The sequence below is a fragment of the Lepus europaeus genome, chromosome 9, assembly GCF_033115175.1.
Source record: "Lepus europaeus isolate LE1 chromosome 9, mLepTim1.pri, whole genome shotgun sequence".
Lineage (NCBI taxonomy): Eukaryota > Metazoa > Chordata > Mammalia > Lagomorpha > Leporidae > Lepus > Lepus europaeus.
In genome coordinates, this window is record NC_084835.1 from 36,334,526 (window position 1) to 36,359,796 (window position 25,271).

Below are 25,271 nucleotides of genomic sequence, written 5' to 3' on the forward strand. Positions count from 1 at the left end.
TGCACCGGCCGCAGCATGCCGGCCACGGTGGCCATTGGAGGGTGAACCAACGGCAAAAGGAAATCCTTTCTCTCTGTCTCTCTCTCTCACTGTCCACTCTGTCAAAAAAAAAAAAAAAAAAAGAATGGCCAACGATTAAGGACAAAAAATAGGTACTTCATTGTACAGAGGGTCTTGTGATACAACATCAATTTAGCTTTGAGAAAAGTTTTTTAGGAGTTATAATTATGAGGGGATATTTTGACTAATTTCTTATAGAGGATTCAAAATGTATAATTTGGGAAAACTTGAGGCACATGGTGGATGGCATAAAAGAAGGGACATTTTGGAAGGAGAAGGAGGGAGGAAGAAGAGCTTTGAGAGATACTACAGGTATGTGTCTTCACGGGTTAAGCCATCACTTGTCACACCAGTGTCACATATCAGAACACAGGTGAATCCTGGCTGCTCCTTTTCCAATCCAGCTTCCTGCTAATGATCCTGGTAAAGCAGGGGTGACCCTAGGGATAAGTGATTCTGTGGCAATCAGTGAATGCTAGGATGGACAACCCTAGGGGGTACTTTCCCCTGCCCTGCTGCCTCTTCCTCTTCCTCCAGGGCCTGGGGCTGGAAGCACTGTGTTTCCGGTGCTACTGTCACAAAGTCCATTCACAGGCTAGCTCAGAAATGGGAAAGCCCCCTCCATTGTGCAGTCATCCACAGACAAAGATAGACACTAAGAACTTTTCAGATTTTATCTGACCTCAATAATTGTGATAAAAGTGCTATTATTCCCATTTTAATGATGAGGAAATGTGTCATGGAGAAGGGGATAGTTAGCTCTGAGACACAAAGATGGGCTGTAAATGCCAGAGCTGAACTTCTGGCCTGGACTGTTTGGATCCAGAGCTTATGATGGGACCACTGTGCTTAACCCACCAGGCAGGAATCCCAGGGCTTGGCACATCCAATCAGTGCACTGAAGGACTGTTCTTAACAACAGGATGAAGTCATATCATGGAGTGAGTACAGGCCAAGAGAAATATCTAGAAGTAGCCGAAGCAGCAACAATGAGAGCCAGTGGACACACCAGAAGAAAGAAGAAGCAGAAGAAAAAAACAGAAAAACCACTATGAGCTTTCACCTCACCCCAGTTAGGATGACTATCATCCAAAAATAAAACATATAACAAAGGCTGATGAGTATACGGGTCATGTGCTGGAACCCCTGCCATCCATGGGGTAGACCCATATGGAGTTCCAGCCTCCTGTGTTTGGCCGGGCCCAGCCCCGGCTGTTGCAGGCTTTTGAGAAATGAACAGAGGATAGAAGACTGTTCTCGTTCTCGTTCTCGTTCTCATTATCTCTCTCTCTCTCTGCCTTGCAAGTAGATAAAAAGAAATACACAGATAAGCAATTCTTAAAAATCTTAGGACTCTGGTAAAAATGTGCATAACTTAGCTCTCCATCTGGGAAAGGGTACCGGGCACAGGAAAGTCCTACCAGGCTCATTTCAATAGCACTATTTTGCCCTCGTTGCTTCTGGTTTACTGAGTAGGAGTAGGGCTCAAAAATTTGTAGTTTATTTTTTTCTTTTATTTAATAAATAAAAATTTCGAAAGCCCAACTTTTGGATTATAGCAGTTTTCCCCCCATAACCTCCCTCCCACCCGCAAACCATCCCATCTCCTACTCCCTCTCCCATCCCATTCTTCATTAACATTCATTTTTAATTATCTTTATATACAGAAGAGCAACTTAGTATATACTAAGTAAAGATTTCAACAGTTTGCATCCACACAGACACACAAAGTATAAAGTACTGTTTGAAGACTGGTTTTACTGTTAATTCGCTTAGTACAACACATTAAGGACAGAGATCCTATGTGGGGAGTAAGTGCACAGTGACTCCCGTTGTTGATTTAACAGTTGACACTCTTATTTATGACATCAGTAATCACCCGAGGCTCTTATCATGAGCTGCCAAGGCTAAAAATTTGTATTTTTAACATACACTGTTTAAGATACTCTGAGTTAGACTTTTCTCACAATAATCAGGAATATTTAAATCTCCATTTTAATCAAATATTACTTGGGAAATAGGTAGGAACTGCCACACTGAAAGGAAAGCTGCTTACTACTCTCAAGAGCATAATCAATTTATTTTCTATTTACATTTTTCTTGAGGAAACCTATAATTACATCCCATGGGATCAATGTAAAAAAATAAAGAAGTTTTAAAAGCATATGTGTTCAGTTACTTTTTATGCAGACATGATAGCTTTCTCCCTGTCTCTTTCCTCCCTGCTTTAGAAAGAGAATCCTGCTTTCATGTGATAAATGAGCTTTGCCTCAGCTGTGCACACAGCTATGTTTTAGTGGATGTGTCAAAGGATGACGTGGGTTGGACCCCAAGTCCCAGCCCTGCCCCAGGGCAACCTTGAACAACAGCTTTGAGCTCTCAGGATCAGTTTCTCCATTCATAAAATGGGATGCTGATCCTGGTCCTGGCCGCCCCAAGCAATTGTAGTAAGGGTTTAATGGAGTAAAATAGAGGAAAAGGGGTAGTGAAGTAGCCTGAAATGCATGACTGTCCCAAGATGTGACTGGCTTCCGGTCTCATGAGAGCCCTGTAGCTTCCCACTGTAAAACGCAGGTCGACCAGCTCAGTCCACTTCTCTGAAGGAAACCCAATGACTTGAGAAGAACACAGAGTGTACCCTTGACCTAAAGTCTTCATGCATTGTCACCTGCAACTGTTGGCTTTGAACGCCAAGATACGTTCATTATCAAGAACTTCCAGGCGCAGCTTTTAACTCATGCCTTCCATGGTCATCTCTGCTTCATGCTCCAACTGGATGCAAATTACATCTGCAGGTCCCACGGGGTGGGCCCTGTCCAAACTGCCCCAGGGTTGGGATTCGAAGGGTGCTAATTTTCTTTAGTGAAATGGGCCCAAGGCTTTCCCCACTACACCTTCTCAGGTTAACACCCTGTCTTCTCTTAAACTCTGTTTTTCTTTTCTGTGTATTTTGTTGCATGTGGAAGAGCAATATGGGAGTGGAAGAAAACGTTTTGGGCCAAATAATGCAGTATGGTTGGAAATGCTTCCCTTGTACAGATTTGGCATAAAAATAAACTTCTCTGGGCGAGGGCTCTTGGTGCTTGTTGTTCATTAATATGCTGAAATGATTTCGCACCCCCCCCCTACTTTGAAGGTTCTTTGAAACTGATTTCTATTCATTTTTTTTTTTCTGGGAAAATGAGAAAACGGGGTGGGGGGAGAGGTGTGAGGGGCAGGATGTGGAACTCATGCAATGTAGAACTTATAAGAAAGATTACAGTTTGTGTAGCTCTCCCAGGAGCTTTGATATCTACACTTGTGGATGGGTATTTCCTTAGGGAAAAAAGGCATTTGGGGATGGTTTTCTGTTCACTTGCCCGGGAACTAACCTTATGAGCTCTTGAATTAGAGCTGGGGACATGGATGCCCAGGAGGCGGGCTCATTCAGCCACGGCGATGTAATATCTGCCCAGTACACACACAGCTGGTGAAAAATGGTACTCCCCCCTCCCCATCACCACATAACATCCTGCTGGATGCACAGGACTTCTTTTTAAGGACTTGTTTTTTTTTAGTGTCCTATGGTAGAGCACCTAATTGATATAACTAGAGGTATGCAAAAGAAAAATACGTCAAGTTTTCCTTTTGCTGTGAAACCAGAGGCTCCCCAAAGCCGGAGGAACACCAGAGCCCCCCGTTGGGATGGCATTCAACCAGCCTGCACAGGAACTTTGCTGCAAGATCACGCATGGTGCCTGTCATGGTCACTACTGAAACCCTTAGTGCCACCAGCTTAGGGCCTGCCACGGAGCAGGTGCCCAGCCAAGAGCATCGCACTACTGATTCGGGAAGGATGAGAGTTTTGAGAGTTGGTGGCCCCGTGGGCTGTGGTTACCTGGCTGGGGGTCGGTGTAGTCCACAGTGTAGCCGTCCAGCTGCAGAAGTTCCTGAGGCTCTGCTTTCTTCTCCCGGTAACTACACATGGCGAATGTGTACTGGCTGACCTGGGAAGGAAAAGCAGACTGTGAGGTATTGCAGTTAGCTCCCTAGAACCTTCCTTTCCCCTAAGAAACCTTCTCTATTTAATTGTACCTACACACCTGTGGCCCTAGACTCAGACCCTGGGGCCCTGGACTCAGTACCTCCTGGCTGTGTGACTTCGAGCAAGTTACTTCACCTCTCTGGTTCTCTGTTACTCATCTGTGGACTGGAGATCATGGCAGAACCCAGCTTGTGTGCTCAATGTGAGTGCTGACTTGAATGAGTTCACACAGGAAACGCACTCGGCAAGTGCCCTGTGGAAGTTAACTCTTGTCATCACTGCTGCTACTGTTAGCATGGAGCTACACACAGTTGCCATTTCTGTAGGTCTATACCGGATGAATGGTGCCTACTGCATAGGCTTTACCTAATAGGACCACGGCTCTAGCCGAGACACTACACAGGGCTTCCGTTAGAAGTTTGAAACTAGATACTCATTGAGGGCTGCCTGTTTGCAAAAGTATTTTATTTGACTCAGGGCAATTCTCAGCATCAAGCTACACATCCCGTTCCCCACTCTCCCTCCTCGCACTGCAGAGTGTGTCTGGTTGCTTGGGAAAGTCTTCCCTGCAGCTCAGACAAGTGCAGGAGTGACACGCTGTCAGAAGCAATGAGCGCTTGATGGCTAGGTGCCAGTCACAGTGGAGCAATCCTCAGTGCCCGACGGCTCGGCCATTGTCACTGGTGCCCTATGTGGCAGCCCTCACCCTACTGACATGCGGCATCTACGCCAGCGCAGGGCGGCTGCCTGCAGCTACGGGCCCGTCTGCAGGATCCTGTCGCCACAGCGCATCCAGGCCCAGTATGGAGGCTTAGCATGTCTACACTCGACTCTCCCACGAGGAGCCTGTGGGAAAGCAAGCATCTCTTCAGCTTTGGGCTAAGAGCTCTCGGACATATTTACCATCCACGGATGTCAAATGTCTTGGCGAAGGAGCACCCCATCCCTCATCCCCTGATTCTCTTTATTCAAAGAGACATTTCCTGAGTAAACCTTGATCCCATCTGGGGACATTGTTCGTCTCCTTTACAGGGGGGGATTTGTGTGTGCGTGCTTTAATAGCTGTAAGATACTGGTGCACTCAAACCCTCCATGCATCTCCTACACCATCCCTAGCAAGGTGCAGCAAGACCAAGGGCGCCCATGGCAGAACACTTTGGTGGCTGGTTTGTCTGTTGCTGCCCTCTGTTGGTGCCTGTTGGAAACATAACCTTGCTTGGGTTTCTCAGAATGTGTATGTATGATTTGGAGAGTCTGCTTCCTATACTACAAGGCTTTGACAGGCTTCAGGGGAAACACAGACCTGCTCACCAAATTCCTTCATAAGAAAACATGCATCCATCCTCTTGAATAAGCTGAACAAGCAATAACGTCCTTTCTCCTACAAAGCAAAGTCAAGTGCAATGGGCTACCTTCCTGGCTCCGAGGACCTGTCACCGCTCCAAACCTCGGAGTTCTCATCTGCATTTTAGCAGGGTCTGCTATTATTTTTTTTCAAGAAGATTTATTTTACTTATATGAGACAGCAGAGTTACAGAGAAGAGAGAGACAGACAGATCTTCCATCCAGTGGTTCACTTCCCAAATGGCTGAGCCAGGCCAAAGGTTGGAGCCTGGAACTCCATTCGGGTATTCCACATGGGTGGCATGTACTCAAGTACCTGGGCTAACTTTTGCTGCCCTCCCAGGTGCATCAGCAGGGAGATGGACTGGATGTGTAGAAGTTGGGCTTGGAACCTCTGTGATTTGGGATGCCAGGGTCACAGGCAGTGGCCCAACCTGCTGTTGTACAACACAGGCCCCTAATAGCTTCTTACTGTTGCTGGAAAATTCATTGAGCCTTACACAGTGTACGTGATATTCACATAGCAAATAATGAGTCTCTGTGTTTATGTAAGCAGGTTCCTTGCACTGGGCACTAACATAATAGTGTATCTGAACTGATATATTTGCATATTAGATGATAAATTCCTTGAGGGTAGCTTAGGGAGTCATGCATGCTGATTGCATTTAAACCTCCAGAAGAAAAATTTCATGGAATGGGCATTCACTGGTTGAGTCTGATTGATTCCAGAAAGTTGATTGTGTGCAATCTAGTAAAGTGCCCCCCCCACCCCCAAATTTAAGCACAGTATCAGGAATTTCCAATCCACTACAGGTCCAATGGACAAGAGATTCCTTATGATCCCTTGTGTAATAGTGATGGTAGGTATTGTGGGGAAGGTGCTGTGGCGGTTCTTACCTGGCATTTCATCTGGACATAGTTTGTTAACGTGTTTAGCCAAACACAGAGTTGCCACTACTCACTTGAGATCAGAAAAATATCACAACAGAAGGGTGTTATTTCAAGACTCAGGCATTTACTATTACTGCTCCTGGGGCTTGTTGAGTTTTTCCTGTTCTATTTAGTGGCCTGCTTCTTGGAGCGCTGTGTGCTGCTGCCCTCTGCTGGTTCTTGCCTGAACTCGCTGTTTAAAAACTGAGTTTAAGTTGATGGAACCACCTGAGTTTATTAGGAGTGTTTTTATTTATGACGTGACAATGTACTCTGGCAAGTAAAGGAGAGAGAAGAAATCATTTCTCACTGAATGCTTCTAATTATTCCAAGTTTTAAGGGGAACTTCTGTTTTTGAGAAGAATGGACCACAACAGTGAAAAGCACAGAGATCTAAGAATGTCACATGCAACAGAGGTGGGCGCTGTGCTGCAGTGTGTTGAGCTGCTGCTTGGAAGCCTACATCCTGTATAAGAGATCCAAGTTTGAGTCCTGGCTACCCCCCACTTCCAACCCAGCATCCTGGAAACGCACTTCGGAAGCAGCAGATAATGGTCCAAGTACTTCGGCTTCTGCTATCCACAGAGGAGAGTGGTTGCTTTCTGGCTCCTGACTTTGGGCTGGCCTACTGTGGATAAAAGACTGATCTCTCTCTCTCTCTGTCACTCTGCCTTTCAAATAAATAAATACATCTCTGTTAATGTCCAGGAAGCGTCTCCAAGTGTGCTTCGGAGAAGAGGTTTAGAGGACTGCACTCTTTACATCGGGAGACTTCCCAGCTGGAACAAACCTTCTCATGGACTCCTATAGTGGGCGGTTGGGACTGCTAAGGCTACAACCATCAAGGCTGCATTTCAAAGGCAACTGGACCTCATACAAGAAACCTTTACTCATTTCCACCCACTTGTTTAAAACTGAAAAATGTTTTTGATTAGGTTCCTAAGGAGTGCACTGTAGTCACCTCCATTAAAGTGTGTGTTTGTGTGTGTATTGGGGAACTCATTACAAAGACACAGATTCTTTAAGCCAGACCAACTGAAGCAGAGGCTTAGATCAGGGTGGGCCTCAGGTGTATACATTTGCCATAACTGTCTAATTTTTTAAACATTTAATTATTTGAGAGGCAGAGAGAGAGAGAGGAGAGAGAAGAGAAGAGAGAGAGAGGAGAGAGAAAACTCATCTGCTGCCTCACTTATAAGACCAAAGCTGAAATCCAGGTCTCCTGCATGGGCAGCAGGAGTCCAATTACTTGAGCCACCGCTGCTGCCTCCCAGAGTCCATATTGAAAGGGAGCTGGAGTTAGAACTTGGAGCCGGAGCTGGAGCTGGGAATTAAACCCAGGTACTTTGGTGTGCGGTGCAGACATCTTAACCACTAAGCTAAATGCCCACCTGCGCCTCTGATAGTTCTTAATGTACACTTAACTTGGAGAACCACTATTGTAACATACAGCAACTGCCCAGAACCTTAGTGTTGCCCCGGAGGTTCCGTTCTATTTAGCAGTAGAATCTGATAAAGACATCAGAGGTTGGTCCTTTCCTGTCCCTAACTCTCCCCACCATTTCTCCCCACTAGCTATGGCAGTTGGGAACACTTGGATGTGAAACTAATGAGGGAACACACTTTTGCTGTGAGCCCCTCTCCTTGCCTTTCTCATCATTCTGAGAATTAATCAGCTGTTATTTTCTACTGAGCCCTGGCTACCGGCTGCTGCCTAAAGTTCACATACAGATATTCTGACGTTACATATCTTCTCTTCCTCTTAGACTCTCCCAACAATTTCCTTGTATTAAATCTAACAAACAAAATTATAGCTGTGTTGGAAGTTATGTGCTGCCAACTCCCTAATGAAATATACTGCACAAGACCTGAAATCTAAATGGAGAGGAAGAACAGTCCAGTAGGCCGCTTGGGTAGACGTCCTGGCTGCCCGGTGGTTCTCACGCTGTCACGCGCAGACCTCCCTTGGAGGCTTAGGCAGGACAGCCTTCAACCCTGCATGCAGCAGCTGGCTGTGAGTGTCTTTGCTTAGTTCATCTCCCTTTTCTTCCAACAATCTGGGACATCTGAGCTTCCTCTGACTTAGGTTAGCAATGGTGGCCCTGGAACTTCTCTCCTGCGGCCATGTTGGCCTGGGGGTTGCTTCAAAGTGCATTTTTCCTCTTTTGAGAAATTATTTACTGATTCATTGTCACTTATTTCAAAGTCAGGGAGGGAAAGGGAGAGAGAGAGATTGATCTTATTAATCTTCCATTGGCGGTTCATTCCCTAAATGCCCCCCAAGAGCCCGAGCTGGGCCGGGCTGAAGCCAGGAGCCTGGAATTCCAATTTGGGTCTCTCACATGGGTGGAAGGGGCCCAAGCACTTGAGCCATCATCTGTGGTTTCCAAGGTTGCACATTGGCAGGAAGCCGGATGGGAGACAGAGGAGCTGGGAGTCGCACCAGGCACTCCAGTGTGGGATGCAGATGTCCCTAGAGGGGAGTTATCCATAATGCCATCTGCCCACCTCAGCTTTTTTCTTTCTTTATCCTGGTGACACATTACTTCTAAATGTGGTCATTTAAATAGAGGAAAAGAAAAAAGGACAAATGATCCAAAAATAATACAGTGATTTCTAGGTAAGCCACCAGGACTGTATTTAGCTATTGCTGCCACAGCTAGTACAATAATGGAAAGAGAAGGCCTGAGTTCTCAGGCTGACTACTCCATTACCTTTGTGACGGTGGGACTATCCCAACACCTGGGCTGGTCATGAAGATTGCTAGGGGAGGAATCTGATTTGGGCAGAAACAGAAGGTTTAATTTTGGGGTTGGATGCACCTACTGAAACACAATGGTCCTTTAAAGTTAATGAGGGGTCAGGTGCTGTGGCATAGCGGGTAAAGTCACCGCCTGCAATGCAGGCATCCCATATGGGTGCCAGTTTGAGTCCCTGCTGCTCCACTCCTGATCCAGCTCTCTGCTGTGGCGTGGGAAAGCAGTAGAAGATGGTCTAAGTCCTTGGGCCTCTGCACCTGCATGGGAGACCTGGAAGAAGCTCTGGATCCTGGCTTCAAATCGGCATAGCTCTGGCCATTGCGGCCATTTGGGGAGTGAACCAGCAGATGGAAGACTTTCTCTCTGCCTCTGCCTCTCCACAACTCTGCCTTTCAAATAAAATAAATATTTGTTAAAAAAAATAAAGTTAATGAGAATCACAGGGATATGAAAGGCATCTCACAAAATCCTGAAATTCTTCTTTCTAGCAAAGATCCTAAGCTTTAGATGGGCTGTGTCCTTTTATAATTTTTCAGAAGTGAGCACAGAGATGGCTTTTTAGCTACCATGTGAGTCTCATCACCTCCTCCACACTGGAAGGCTCAGTGTGCAGCCCCTAAAACAGCTGTGCTGCTGTTGCATGGCCTAAAACATGATTCTCTCCTTTCAGTTCGGTCCATAAAATACATACAGACTCATATCATATCAGTACATATCATACAGTCTCACTGAGACTTTCACTAAATTCCCTCTTGGTATTTTCATGAAGTCTGCCTCCCCCCCCCCCCCCACTTTGAAAACCTCTCCCAGAATGAGAGCTCAGCCACTGTCCCTAAGTACCTTTCCATCTCAAAGATCCTCAGAGAAAATCCAGTGAGGATTCATGTGGGAGACACTCATCAGGGAGAGAGAGGGCCCCTTGTTCACTTGAGCTGGAAGACGGTCCCTGGCCACTGTTCAGACCACAGCACCCTTCCCACCTCACAGCCATCCGAGGCTCTGCCTGGGCACTTCTCTCTAATCCTTTTTCCTCTCTTCTCCACCAAGCACTTCTTGAATGCCCAGGCCAGACCTGGGGCTGGGGAATGTGCGTGAGTGTGGCAGGGGAAGGAGGGAAGGGACACAGAGAGGAATTGTTATCAGAATGGGCCCTGCATCAGCAGGTCACTGAGGTGCAGCCAGGCAGGCTCCCAAGGCATTCTCCCCAGGACTGCTTGCGCCTAGGACCATGAGCAGCACCGAGGAACAGAAGACGTCCGTGACTCAGCACTGCCTGTTTTAGTGCATCTTTTCCCCCGGCTTACAGTGTGCTTCCTTTAGAGTGCGCACCAGCTGTTTTTGCCTACCCACATCCATTTCTCCTCCTGGCAATGGTATCTTTCTTCTGCGCTGGAGGTAGCCTAGCTGGATTGTCAATCAAATTGTCATGCTCTCCCCTTGTGAAAAGTTAGAGGTGGGACCCAAGTCGGACCAAACCAATTCTCTCGCTCTGAAATTTCACCCTTGCATGAGTGATGAAAGGACAGAAAACAGAGCCGATTACTCTGCCAGGTGACACTGGCCATGGTTTCCACTAGACCCTATCCTTAACAAGAACATGCATTTAACCTTTTAAACAACCCTATGAATCATCTCCAGAGCCTTCCAGTGTAATCTTTATATATACACTTCAATTAACTTAGACCTATTTCTGCCCTTTGCATACAAAGAACTCTAACAGATACCTCTGAGAAGGAAAAGTTCTACTCTATGTCTCTGGATGTGCCCTATACAAAATAGGTGCTCATTAAATATCAGCCAATGGGTAGTCTAAAGAAATATATCTTGGGATGAAATGCCTTGCATTGCTCAGCCATGCAGTCTTGTGGGGGATGGTTAGTACTCCAAAATTTCCCTTCCTGCTAATTAACTCGAAGATTTGATTGTACCCTATAGCAACACTGAAAGGAAAGAGTATCTCCTACTCAGAGCCAGAGAGAGATGAATTTTGTATATGTAACACAGCTCAGATTTGAGCAGATGTAGAGAAGGTTCAATCTAAGAAGCTCAGGGATGGAGGAACTTTCAAGGTTATTTGGATCCAAGTGGGGATTGCTTTATAGTGAGTTTTCAGAATTGACAGTGCTGTAAATACTACTCAGGTAACCCAATAATAAGTGACAAGTCAACTCATTTAGTAACATCTTTCAGAAGAAAGCCTACATTAACTACATATTGAAAGCCTACAGTAACTACATACTTTAAAACCAAACTGGGGCCAGCGCTGTGGTGCAGTGGGTTAAAGCCCTGGCCTGAAGCATCAGCATCCCATATGGGTGCTTGTTCTAGTCCCAGCTGCTCCTCTTCCAATCCTGTTCTCTGCTATGGCCTGGGAAAGCAATAGAAGATGGCCCAAATCCTTGGGCCCCTGCACCCGCATGGGAGACCCTGAAGAAGCTCCTGGCTCCTGGCTCCTGGCTTTGGATCAGCGCAGTTCCGGCCATTGCAGCCATCTGGGGAGTGAACCAGCAGATGTAAGACCTCTCTGTCTCTAACTCTCTCTGTAACTCTTTCAAATAAATAAAATAAATCTTTAAAAATGACATATTGTAGCATAAATACTTGGGTGGAGCTTACAAATTAAAAGAAGCTATGACAAATCCCTTTATAAATGGAAAAATCCTGATACAAAAACAAAGTCCAAAAAGGAGCTTTTTAAGACTATATATTGGGGCTGGCACTGTGGTGTAGTAGGTTAAGCCTCTATCTGAGGTGCCGGCATCCCATATGGGTGGTAGTTCGAATCCCGGGTGCTCTATTTCCAAGCTAGCTCCTTGTTAATGGCCTGGGAAAGCAGTAGAAGATGGCTCAAGTGCTTAGGCCCCTGCACCCATGTGGGAGACCTAGTAGAAGCTCCTGGCTTCAGATTGGCCCAGCTCTGGCCATTGCAGCCATTTTAAGGGTAAATCAGCAGATGGAAGACCTCTCTACCTCTCCCTCTATCTGTACCTCTGCCTCTCAAATAAATAAATTTTTTAAAAAACATATATCACTATTTCTGTGGTTTTATAAAAAGAAACACTCAAAAGAACAAAGATATTTATACATAAACAAATATATTAGTATCTGCATCTATATCCACATCTGTATATACACAGATGTTCCTTGAAATGCTGCTGCCAGCAACCCAAATTGGAGAAGCCCAGGAGTCCATCAAAAAGGGAAACTTCTACAGGGAGCAGAGTCAAAGCTCTAAATGTAAACATGGAAAAATGCCTGCAGTAACTTATGTGTAGAAAGCAAGCTGCAGAATACGTGGGTTGGGTTAGCTTCGGTTGAACACAAGGTTATTGTTGATAGATACATTCCAGAATATCCAACATAGTCATAGGAGGTTGGTTAGGACTTTTGGAAGCCCCAAGCACCAAGAAGAGTGGAGCACCCCTGTGCCCCTGTGCAGGTAACTCAGACTCATACATATTAACCGTAAGAGCGATGTGAAGCTAAACACTGATTTTTCTCATGACGACTCATCTCAGTGCTCCCAGCAACAGGAACTGCTTTTTATGACAACGTTAGCATCCCAATTGCCCTAATCAGGCACACGCTTGTTCCCTTCTCTGGTCCTCCATCATTGGCAGGAAACCAGGTAGGGGTAGGGGGCTGCGTTCCCTGGCTATCTTATAGACTTCTGTTCTGCTGGCATTAAAAATTAATAAGTGCACATTAAATTTTAAACAGATATAAGAATAGGGAAGAGAGCACCATGGAGTCCTATGGGCGCTTGACCTGTTCTCTATCTTCCTCCGAATGTGGTGACGTGGATGTGTAATTTGTAAAAATTATAAGCAAAAAGCTTGAGCCTCGCATGCTTTCTGTAAGTTTTACCCCAATTAGGAGACATTCCTTCAGCTGTCAAATCTTAATACTGAGAGCTCTCAAGACTGATATTAAAGTTGAAGAGTTACCTGCACCAATACAAAAAATCTTTTCTTCCATCTCTTCCAGACATTCTTACCGATGGCCCACAAATACCTACGAGAAAGGAGAAAGACCAGAGCCCAATTAATGCAGTAGATAGTGCAACATTTAAGACACTTGACTGAGAAGCATGGTTTTCGTATACAAGGAGACGCTCCTAACTCAGACTACAGATGCTGGAAGTCTTGGGTTCAGGACAAGGAGCAGAAGGTCTGGTTCACTTTCACCTACAGAAAGGATTCTGGCCCTTTACTAAACTTGACATAGATTCCCTGACTCATCTCAGAATCACCTTGGAAAATGTTACATTGAGATTTAATTTGTATATGTGCTAACAGTCTTTTAGGTAGGGAAACTCCTGAAAGAAGTTGCAAAAGAGAAAAAAAAAGTGCGAAATCTCACAACTCCAACTCTTTTCACCTCTTGGCAAGTTTCATTCAGAAAAACCTTCCCTTGTTTTCCTTTCCTGAAAATCTGGCAAGAGCAGGTGTATCGCAGAGAGGAAGTTCCAGTCAACGTGGGAAGTCCTCCCTACTCCCTCCCCACTTGTTGATGGAAACTAAGCTCTATTTACAAAAAAGAAACCAAAAGAAGGGTTAAGAACCACAGGGGGATAAGTTTAGAACTGCCTGGGGATTCAAAGATCATTGTTGTGAATTCACTCATGAACTGGCTTCTTGGGTTGTTTCGTGACAGACCGGCATCCATCAGTAAAGTTCATCACGAGGATGTCGGTTTTTAGGCTCTGAAATACAGTGAACTATTCCATTCCCAAAGTGGCTTTACCTGCCTTGCTCTCACAAACCAACTGCACAGCTTCCAAGTCCTCATCTCATTTAGAATTCATCAGAATCTCCACTTTGGAACCACAACAAGCACGCACTTAATTAAAATCTTCCCTGTTTGACGCATTTCAGGTGCTCTGAGGAGTGGCAGCCTCCAGTCTCCTCCGACCTTCCAGCCAGAAGCCCAGGAGTTACTCTGAGCCCTTCTGTCTCCTCATGGGTATTCTTCATTTGCCAAACACTGTTGACTTCTTGCCTCCTGGAGAGTCCCTGGCTCTGCTCAGCTTCCACTTCTCACTGGCACTATTTCAGTCCCACCCACCATTTTTCTTGCATGGACAACCACAGAGGAAACGGAAGTGGTTTTGGGACATCTGAATGACTTCCATCCTAATTCGGCCTGGAAATAGATGGTATCATACGAAAATCCTATCCTAGTTATTCCTGCTCAACCTCTCTCTGTGGACTGCCCCCTCTCCCCGTTTACATGAAGGGGTACCCCAATATCAGCCTTTCACATACTTTGTGATCTGTCCACCTATTCTACCATTACTTGGTGTTTTTCTTTAAAGTGACTTATTTAACGAGAAAAAATTCACTTCTAAAATCAACTTTATAGTATAGGCTTGCTATACTAATGATATACTATGCAGCACACATTAAAATATATAAATAGGGGCTGGCGCCACAGCTCACTTGGCTAATCCTCCACCTGTGGCGCTGACATCCTAGGTTCTAGTCTTGGTTGGGGTGCCGGATTCTCTCCCAGTTGCTCCTCTTCCGGGCCAGCTCTCTGCTGTGGCTCGGGAAGGCAGTGGAGGATAGCCCAAGTACTTGGGCCCTGCACCCACATGGGAGACCAGGAGGAAGCACCTGGGTCCTGGCTTCACATTGGCGCAGTACACCAGCCATAGCGGCCATTTGGGGGGTGAACCAACAGAAGAAAGACCTTTCTCTCTCTCCCTAACTCTGCCTGCCAATCTATATATCTATATCTATATCTATATCTATATCTATATCTATATCTATCTATATAAATAGGGGTCAGCATTATGGCACAATGGGTTAAGCTGCTGCTTGCAATGCCAACACCCCATGCCAGGGTGCCAATTTGAATCCTGACTGCTCTGCTTCTGATCCAGCTCCCTGTTAATGTGCTGAAGAGAAGAGAAGAGAAGAGAAGAGAAGAGAAGAGAAGAGAAGAGAGAAGAGAAGAGAAAAGAGAAAAAAGAGAGAAGAGAAGGGAAAAGAGAAGAGAAAGAAGAGGAGAGGAGGGGAGAGGGGAGTGGAAGGAAGGGGAGGGGAGGGGAGAGATCTGCAATCTGATGGTTCATTCCTTAAATGCCCACAATAGCTGGGGGTGGGCCAGACTGAAGCCAGGAGCCAGGAACTTCATCTGGGTCCCCGCATGGGTGGTAGAGACCCAAGTAATTGAGCCATCATCTACTGCTTTCCTATGGTGTGCATCAGCAGGGAGCTGGATTGGAAACAAGGGTGGAACTTGATCCCAGGCACTCTGATATGGGATGTAGGCATCTCAGGTGTTGGGTTAACCTGCTGTACCACAACACTGGCTTCTAGAATTATCTTTTAAATAGTAAATCAGAACACTAGTATGAAGGTACTTCAAAATGTTGGTGGAAAAGAGAATTAAAAAAGAAATTTACTTTGGTACAACTGATTTTTGAAACCTGTGCATAGTTTCTTTTTTTTCCATAACATGCATTTTCCATGAACACTGAAGCCTCTCATACACTTATTCTGAATAAGGATGGCAAATTATGGACAAGTGTTAAGCAAGGGGGTGACGTGTTTATATTTCTGTTAAAGATGGCTGCACTGACTGTGGGGTGGAGAAGGCACTGCAGGAGGAAAGAGCAAGACAGAAGGCAGATCTGGGAAGAGATGGTCACAGTGACACAGAACAGGTGGTGGCTGTCCCACAGCTGAGGTAGTGGGCACAAATGGAGGGCTGCTGAGTTCATCAGACACACCTGCCGCTAAGACGAGCAGGGCGGGGTGGGGGGTCAGCAGTCTGTTACAGGGACCACCTTGCTGCCATGGTGGCTTCCTTCAAACTTTTTGAAACAACAGATTGACATATTCATGTCACAATAGACAGAAGAGGTAGGATCAGCTAGTTCTATGGAATTAGTGGCTTTTGATGCATGTGACAGCTGGAATTCCTTGGTGTCACAGGGGTTTGTTTCCAGGACCCACTGAAGACAACACTTGGTGCTCTGAAAACCAGGGTTCCCGGAACTGCCGTGAGAATTAAATGAGATAATGTGTGTGAAGTGAAAGCATGATGCATGGCAGGAAGTAGATTTAACAATAAATGTCATCCTTGTTATAAAATGTCTCAATGCTCCGAGGAAAATGCATCATTATTAGCAGTAAATAATACCTAAGTATGTAAAAATACATCTCCTGGGACTTACGTATTTAGGGAAGTACAGGACATAAAAGATCAAGTTCTGAAAATTGGCAAAATGTTTTCCATTTTTAGTATGAACTGGCAAAGCTGTAACAGTCTCTGGAGTCAAAACGGCCCCCTGCTACCTCTCTCCCTTTACCCTGTAACAACGTACGGAGATCTGAAACAGAGAATACAGCTACGTGTACCTAACTGTACCTAAGTTCAACTAATTGGAACAGAAACAGGAGAAGGAGCTTGGTATAACCCACAGAAGGTAAATCATTTTGAATCATTCTCTTTTCCTTCATATTAAAAATAATCGGTGCCACCCTGCTTAGGGAAATTTCACTAGTTTTCTGCACTGTGTCAGGCACTTTGCATCAATTTATTATATTCCCCTAAAGGCATCAGAACTTGAATCTGGAGCCAGGTTGCCTGGGTCCCTGTGCTATTCTTGAGCAACATTGCACCGATCTTGACCTCGGCTTTCTCACCTCTACAATAAAGAATATAAATGGTACCTATTGAGGCAATGTGAGGATTAAAGTAGAAATAGCAAGTGCTTTGAACAACACCTGGCAGAAAGCAAACACCATTAGCTCTATCATAACACTCTTATCCCTATGTCACAGTCAAAAAAGCAGAGGTTGAGAAAGCCCAGTAGCTTTCTCAGGGCTCCATAGCTGGCGAATGACATATGTGGAGCTGACACTCCAGAGTGGGATTCTACAGCACCCCCTTTCCCGTGCTCTTTTCTCTTGCGTGCTAGATGGCAAGCTCGGGTTTCTTTACTCAAACAGGAACACGCCTTGCTCTTCTATAATTGAACAGAGGGACTTTCTCGTTCAAGGCTTCTGAAAGGGAAAGCTGGTGGGATCAGAGAAAAGCTGACAATTCTCCTTTGGAAAGTATCACTTGGTTTGTGTGAGGGTGGGACTTTCCCTCTGAGGTTTTCCTCCGAATTTATTGCTAACTTGGCACATGCCAGAAGGTGTCAAAACCAATGAAAACGGAGGGCTGCGATGGACTGCTTCCGCCTCGTCAGCTCGGGCTCTCCATCTCTGGAGCTGCAGCACGCTTGTCACACAGAATGCACAGCACCTGCAGCAGATGGGGGTTCTGCTGCTGCAGACGCCCAGGTGGCATTCCCCTCCCAGCTGCTCGCACTAGACAGATCTAGCCGTGGGGGCATGCGTGGCCCTCAACTCTCTTCAGGCAGTCGCCATGTGGCGATTTGGATTTACCAGTGGATAAATTAGCATTCTAGTAAGGAGCAGCCGATTAGCCCAGGGGCTCCACCTCAGACGAGGAGGGGAAATACTGATGTGGGAATTCTGGCCAGGTCCTTAATGATCCTGTGGCTTAGCCGTCCTGCGACTTGGTTCCGTCACAGGTCAAATGGGGCTAACATCATACCGACTTCACAAGGTTGTGGTAAGACTCGGGCAGAGAACACGTGTCAAATGTTTAGCACAGTAACTGGAGCATCAGAAGCGATTGACAAATGTTGGGGCTTGTTGTTGGTGTCATTATACTGTTAGCAGCAGCAGAAATAATGTCCTTGTTCAGAGAGTATACAATGGTTAACTTTGTCAAGAGTTCATTTTTGGACACTTTATTTGCATGTACACCCAGCTTTAGCCGGGAAACGAAGTGAGGTACACATGCCTGGTTTGGGTGCTCCAGGTTCTATTTTGCATCATGATGCTAACACATCCTTTCTTGGAACATTTCAGCAAATCTGATGCTGGTAAGTAACTAGCATCTCTGTCATCTTCTGGGGGCAGCTTAGGTACACAGAGGACAGAATGAGGAACAAAGAATGAAAACAAGGGCATTGCACTCAAGTCCTAGAAATCCCCCAAACTGCTGAGTCATGGAGGACCCTTGGCCTCTTAGAGTCCCTCTAGCCTGTGATGAGTTTGCAGGGCCACTGCTATACCCATGCTTGTCACTCTCCATTTGCATACAAAAAAGTAAGACCACCTTCCCTCATGTGCTGCTTGTGCATTTCATAGGCATTAGTAGCACAGCTCTGTAGGTTACATATCTATTGTGCTTAGCTCTATGCTTGCACATGGTACGTGAGCGATAACTTCCACGGAGCAAACTTTTTATTATGTCTTCTCTAGGATGCCTGGGCAGGAGCAGTTAGCGCAGGACAAAAGACGTTTTCCTGAATGGCCTGGGGCGTGGGTTGAGGTTCTGATTCTTTTAAGGAAGTCCCAAATATCAAGTAGGATGGGGGACGCACACTTTCACTCATATTCGTGTTCTTCCATCTTTCTTCCTTTGGTCTCTGTTCTCTTTCCTTATGTTTTCCCCTCTTCCTCCCTCCATCTTACTAACTCATGCTCTGGTTTCTTTAGCACCAGAACTTGGACCTGGGGACCTTTCAGGAGTGACATGGAAACCAAGGACTGGCTAAGGTTTCAGTTCAAGGGAACCTGGGGCCACACGTCACCAGAGTTGGTGCTGCTCTGGTCCAGCTGGAGAGGGAGGCCTGGCCTCAGGGAGGCGGTGGTGTTCTTGTGCCACCCAGGTGTCTGGTGCATGACAAGGGATCATCAAGGCAGGGCTTTCTGTTTTTAATCAGAAATTCTTTTTACTCATGATTTTATGATTTAAAATGTTTTCAATTTCTTTTTAATAGACAAAAATTGTATATATCTATGGTATATACAACATGATGTTTCTGAAATATGTGCGAACCTTTCAAAATGTTCATGCAGCAATGGAATTAAAATACACGTTTATTTGTATCAAATTTATCTGAAATCTATGCATTGTTTTTTCATAACTCAAATTTTCCATGAACTTTTTGAAGGTCCTTCTGTAAACACTGCTGTATGGCTAAGCTGAGCTAACTGATGAGTGCTTTGAGGTACACAGACAGGAAAAGGTCAAGGTGAGCCTATGGACATCTCCAGGTCTGGCGGAGAGCACTTTTGAGGCAGAGGACAGACAGCACCCTCGTCAGATGGAAGCGTGGTGCTTGGAGTCTTGGAAGAGGAAAACAAGGAGGCCACCGAGGCTGGAGCAGTGACAGGTCAAACAGATAGGGCCTTGTAGCCATGGAAACAACACCGGCCTTGACTCTGAATGAGACGGGAAAGCACCGCGGGTTTTCCAGCATGCAACTGGCAAGATCTGGTTGGTGTTAAAAAACAAACAAAAAAACCCCAAAACACCGTAGTTTCAGGGTAGGAGACAGGCTACAGGGAGGCAAGGACAGAACAGGGGTGAGGCCAGGGCAACAAATGACAGCAAGACTGATGTAGGCTTGGCCAGATGGAGATAGGGATGAGGCACTGAATTCCGGATTTATCTTGAAGGTAAAGTCAAATGAATTTGATGATGAAGGAGATGAAGAAGAGAAAGAAAAGTATCAGACATGACTCCAAGGCTATTGGCCTGAGCTGCTGAGTGAAGGAAGGGGTTACTTCTTAAGACAGGAAAATGGTAACAGCCAATCCCTGTGGGGACCGTTCCAACGATGGAAGGAAAATTTGGATGCAAGTGCACTTTCTCAACTTGAAAACTCCACATGGTCGTAAAAGATGAAAAATTACAAAGCAACCTAGGAGCTGCTAATTCTCAAACAGGCTCAGATACCTATGTCTTAGGGCAAAGGAGCAGGGCTGATTTTTTTCCCACTGACATTTTTCAGTTCAGTCATGTCAGTTACTTGGATCTGATGTCCTTTCTCGAGTTAACGTGGTCACAACAGATAACCTCAGCATGCTTCTTCAGATTTCTCTCACCCCCCAGTCCTCCAAGCTGTGATGACGGCTCTCATATTTCTATCCTCCTTTTCTATACAATAAGGCTATTTTAAGTTTCATGAATAAACTGCAGGCTCTACAAACTTACAGTTTTTCCTCTGTTGTCCTTTATGCAAGTAAGGTTGTTTACCTATGATTTAGGCCACATTGGGTCTGATGTTACTAGGAAGGTGTCCATTGTCTACTTTTCAGAGCTATTTTAGGATCTCCTGGTATAATGCCTGGCAGGGGTAATTTTAAAAGGCAAGCCTAGTGATTTCAAATATCTAGGGAACCCTTCAGAAGTGAGAAGAACTATGTATTTCTTCTGTCTGTCCAGTGGAAGCAGCCTGGAACAGGTTATTTTACAAATGAATCCTTTGAAAAATTCCTGAATCCAGATCAGCCAGTTCAGTTTCCAACAGAATGAATGAGGAGAATGTGGAAAAGGGGACTTTGTCCAATTGTAAGGGGCTGCTGCAGGGAACAGAGGAGAGGGCATTTATAGAACTCTTGGTTTAGTGCTTCAAAGGGTCATGGGACATAGACTGAGGTTCTGATGCCTTTAAGGAAGTCCAAATAAATAAATAAAGCAGGGTGGAGGACAGATTTATTGATTCATATTCTTGGTCTCTTCCCATCTTGCTCCTTTTTTCTCTGCCTTCTCCTCCCCTCTTCTCTCCTGCTTCCTGTTTTCTATCCTGCTCACCCACACTCTAGCTCCTTCGGAAAGTCATTACGAGCCAGTATTTTGCTCAACATGCAGGGTATGTCCTTGCGTACCCCAGGAACATAACAGAATTCGTTGTTCCTTTGATTTCAAACTGGGATGTTTACCATCCAGCGAGGAGAGATGTTAGGGAAAAACTCCATTAGTATGTTTATAATCTATGGGAGGGGTACAGGGAGAAGAAAGAATGGCTGAACTCGTCAACACTTCATGAGACGCCAATGTAATAGAGGTAAAGTGCAGGGACTTCGTCATGGACAGCTGAACAAGCATGGAGTGAGTCCAGAGAGCCTGGTTCCCACTCCCGCAGCCTTCTTATACCCACAGGCAGAGGGCTCTGCATGGTCCCATCTCGGGCTCTGAAACCCATATGGCCTCAAGACAATGCAGTGCAAATTCCCCAAGGCCAGATCAGAGCTGGACTTCAGAACTGGTGCCCAGCTTGAGACACTTCCGCTCACTGTGAAGCGCCCCACTTTCTGAACCTCTCTGGGATCCTGGATGGTAAGGGTTGATCTTTTCCTGGAACCTGAAACTCCCTTTGCTCCTAAAACTTGGAGATGCTTGGCTGGGGCCTTGTTCTCTTCTTCTTGGCTGCGGGCTACTGCGGTCTGCTCATCCACTGGGATGCTCACTTCCTGTCCTATTCATACCCTCCTGGACTTCTCAGGGGCTTCTGTTTAAACTTGGCTTAGTCAATAGCTAGATTCTAAAAGTGCATTTCTGAATTCCTCCAGCCTCTAGAACAGTCAATCCTCAGTTTTCATGGCAGCTTCACCACACTGAGCCCTCCTATAAACACACCTGCAAAAAAGAGAATTGCTATGGTTTCGATGCTGTTTGTCTGCTGTGGTTCAGGTGCTGGCCACTTGATTCTCAGGCTGGTGGTACTGGGACACAGCAGAGACCTTTGGGAAACAGAGTCCAGTGGGAGCGCCTTAGGTCCATTGGGTACATGCCATTGACACGGATTAAGTTTTTTCTCATGGAACCCTCATGAGAAAATCCTGTGAGGGGATTGTTATCAAAGCCTGGGCCTGGCCCTACTCAATCTCTCTCTCTTGTCTGTTAGTAGCTGTGGCTTCTTCCTCCTGTATGTACTACTGTCATGTGCCATGGGCTCCCTAGCAGGAACCTGTGCATGCTGTTTGGCCTTTCAGCCACCGAAGCTGTGAGTTTAACAAACCTCTTCTGTCTAGAAAGTGAGGCTGCCTCAGGTATTTTATTATACTGGTGGAAAACAAACACAAGAATTAATGAGTACTTTCCACTGATGAGAGGGGCTAAGCAGAATGACAGTCATTTGGCAAATGATACCCGCAGAATATTTGAGAAATGATGCATTTCCTTCAGCTGGTTAAATGATCCGCCATTCGGAGTGACACGGCCCACCTCCTCTCAAATGATCACATTTGCAGAGACAGCGAGCTCCAGGTGACTTCATTCAATAGGCCATGGTTCAGCCTATCCTCAGTAAACATTTTCTGTACATCATCATTGTCCTGGTCTGTACAATAAAGCTATATTTTACCTACTCTCCTCATCCTTCTTGACTTTGCTGAACTGGTCATTCCTTTCAAAACTTACGAAAAATGTAGAGGATCACAAGTTTCCTGTTTTTTGGTCATTCATTTAAATGTCAGACTTACACACTAAAATTGATTCAACATGAATCCATGGCTTGAAGGTGGCCTGGAGCCTGGCTCCAGTGCTCCCACTTCAAGGGTGCGGTTGGTGATGAAGGTACAAGTGATGAATTCATAAAGTCAGATCCATCTGCCTGTCTTGGACCAGGCACAGGGACCCACCAAATCCCACCAAACCACCATCTCCCAGCCTGCTTCCAGGAACATTCTGAACGTTAGTGGAATTCAGTCTAAGAGAGAAAGGGAAGAGAAATGACTCCTCCCCGACAGCACAAAGGCACAGAAGGTGACCCTAAGTGCCGAGGAAGCTTGCAGTAAACAGAAACATCAACTATGTCAGTAGCCTCTCTCGGGACCCTCGTATCTCCTCCCACCTAACTCTCTGGAGATCAGCTTTGTTCTGGAAATGCATGGACCCGTGTCCTGCGCTGCCTGCTGGGGAGGGAACACTTACCCAGAATGTTTCATGTTTTGCGGCTTATCCATTCGGACGGCAAGTTTGATTTTGAGATCTTGATCAGGGCAGTTTTTGGAGACGGTCATTTTGTGCCACTCTGACTGCTTGGGGCTGTTCGGCGTGGGGTGGAGGATCACCTGTAGGGACAAAGGACATCCATCTTAGCGAGAAAACAGGAGAACCACATGGGCATGGCTCCAGTGAGTCACCCTGACACTGAGGAGTAAAGTGGCTTTAGAAGGAACCAGCCATTAGATAAGTGAGAAATGTGATTCATACAGGGGAGGGGACTTCCTTAGCATTCTCCCTCAGCCTGGGTTCACTTGGGCTGGAAATCTTCTCCCACAACACTCAGCTTTGCCCTGCCATGGAGGGAGGCACACGTGGCATGAAGACGATAATGCCTCTCACCAGTGTGCTGGCACGTGGCTCTCTGATTTGGGTCTTATGCCTCAGTTCTCATCTTCACAGACCCCGGAGGTGAAGCGACAGGTGAAGAACTCAGAAAACCCACTTTGCATTGTGCAGTGAGTTATCAGGAGCCCACATGGAATCTGCGATCTGGGGAACATGTACTCAGGGAGGAGTGAAGTTTTGGAAAACCTCCTAGGAGAAGGCACACTAAATACAGGTATGGCCAAAACTGGACTTGCTAAGATTGGCTTCTATGCTGGCAGTGTGCCCTGGTTTGCTGTGTGTTGCTTTGAGCATTTCCATCGCATCTGTTTCCTTTGAGGCGGGCAGGCAGGCAGGCAGGCTACTCTCTCCTCTGGAGGGAGCCAGGAGCAGGCTCTTGCTGTTTGCCTGACTCCCTGTGCAGCTTTATGAGAGCCTTGCGAGTTCGGCCTGGTCTCTAGGACAGATGTGTAAGGCTTTTTGGGAGGAGTAAGAGACTGGCAGAAAAAGCTCAGCTCACTTGGGCAAGCCTAATTTATGCTGACTTTTCATCCCTTCAGACTCCGTACCTGGCTCCTTTCTTTCATATTGTACCCTCTTCCCAGGGAAATCCAACCTATACATATGTTCTTGCCACACTCCAAATTCTCATCTTTCCCAATGTCTCATGCCGAGATTCAGAGGGAGGCCTGATTTCTTTCAGACTAGAGGCTGCCAAAGTGTTTTGATCATGCCCTCCTTTCATAAAACATTTTTGAGCCATTAGCCCAGCATCTGTAGGCCAATATTGTATATTACATACGTTTGCTTTGTATTACTGCATTACCCTATTACATATATCATCAAATATACAAAACCGTAGATACTTTAAAAAGGGCCCAAGATAAAACAAACTTTATGGGCAAATACATCTGACACTCTCTATCTGTACTTCTGTATCCGCAAACCCAAGCAACTACAGATAGAAAATACTCAGTAAAAGGCCACTGCATCTGTACTGAACGTGAGCAACTGTTGTTGGTCATCAATGCCCTAAACAACACAGTTTAGCAGTGATTCAGACAGCGTTTGCACTGTATTTGCTACTCACATCATAAGTAACGTAGGTGTGATTAAAAGCGTATGGGAGGACGTGTGTAGGCTGCATGCAGATACAATACCATTTTATATAAAGGATCTGAGCATCTGCCTCTTTTGGCACTTGTAGGGCATCCTGGAATGAATCCCCCACGACACAGAGGCATAACTTTACCTTGCTAGTTGTGGTGTCTGTACTACGACTAGCTACAATTTCAGTGCCATATATAATTGGGGCAAGGAGCCTTGTTAATGATATGGGATGCAAACCCATAGCTCAGGTAGCCTTACAAATAATCTTGAAACGTCTTGACGGATGTCTCATCCTGTCTGATTTCACCGCTTTTGTTTTTATCTCGTGACATGGGGGACAGCGCTCCTGCTGGCAGGCGAGGGGTCAGCTCCACAGTTTGCGGTTTGCCTGGCACACACGACTAGTATCACCTTCCAATCAGAGCTCTTTGGCAGTGATTTTCTCAGGTCATGTTCACTATGTGAGAGTTAATTTAATTAAAACTGGATCCGAAACATACAAAATCACTTAACTAGCATGGCTCAGCTACGTCATGTCCGAGGACAAATGCTGGCAGTAAATGAAGAACCAGGGGCATCCAGGGTGTGGATATCTCTCCCTCCTTTAGCAGTTTTTCTATGTCATCCTGAGTCACATTCCAGAGCCTGAAGTCGGACCCTTTGGAAGATGGAGAGGAGGGAGCTACCGACTCCCATGAGGCCTCCCCTGTGCCCCGAGTCAGTCTGGGGTGAGTATGAGGGGCTGGGAAGGATTGGTGAGTAAAACCTCATCCAGGGCCGGCATCGCCACAGAAAAGGCTCTTGGCTCCCTTGTACTCCTGCCCATTTGACAACCAAAGCAAGATGAGCATTCTGGGCACCCGAGCTCCTTAGCAGGCCTCCTGCCA

The 25,271-nt window shown here is 45.9% G+C and overlaps 1 protein-coding gene across 8 annotated transcripts in view; it reads right to left on the reverse strand.

Annotated features, from left to right (window-relative positions):
* The window catches only part of CADPS (calcium dependent secretion activator), a 506,306-nt gene that overhangs the window by 161,645 nt on the left and 319,390 nt on the right, over positions 1-25,271 (reverse strand). For all 8 annotated transcript variants that reach the window (XM_062200191.1, XM_062200192.1, XM_062200188.1 and 5 more), the window contains 3 exons: positions 22,876-23,015; positions 13,065-13,131; positions 3,938-4,046 (listed from right to left, as the gene is read on the reverse strand). In XM_062200191.1, the coding sequence (XP_062056175.1) occupies positions 3,938-4,046; positions 13,065-13,131; positions 22,876-23,015 (316 nt within the window). The remainder of the gene's footprint in view (positions 1-3,937; positions 4,047-13,064; positions 13,132-22,875; positions 23,016-25,271) is intronic.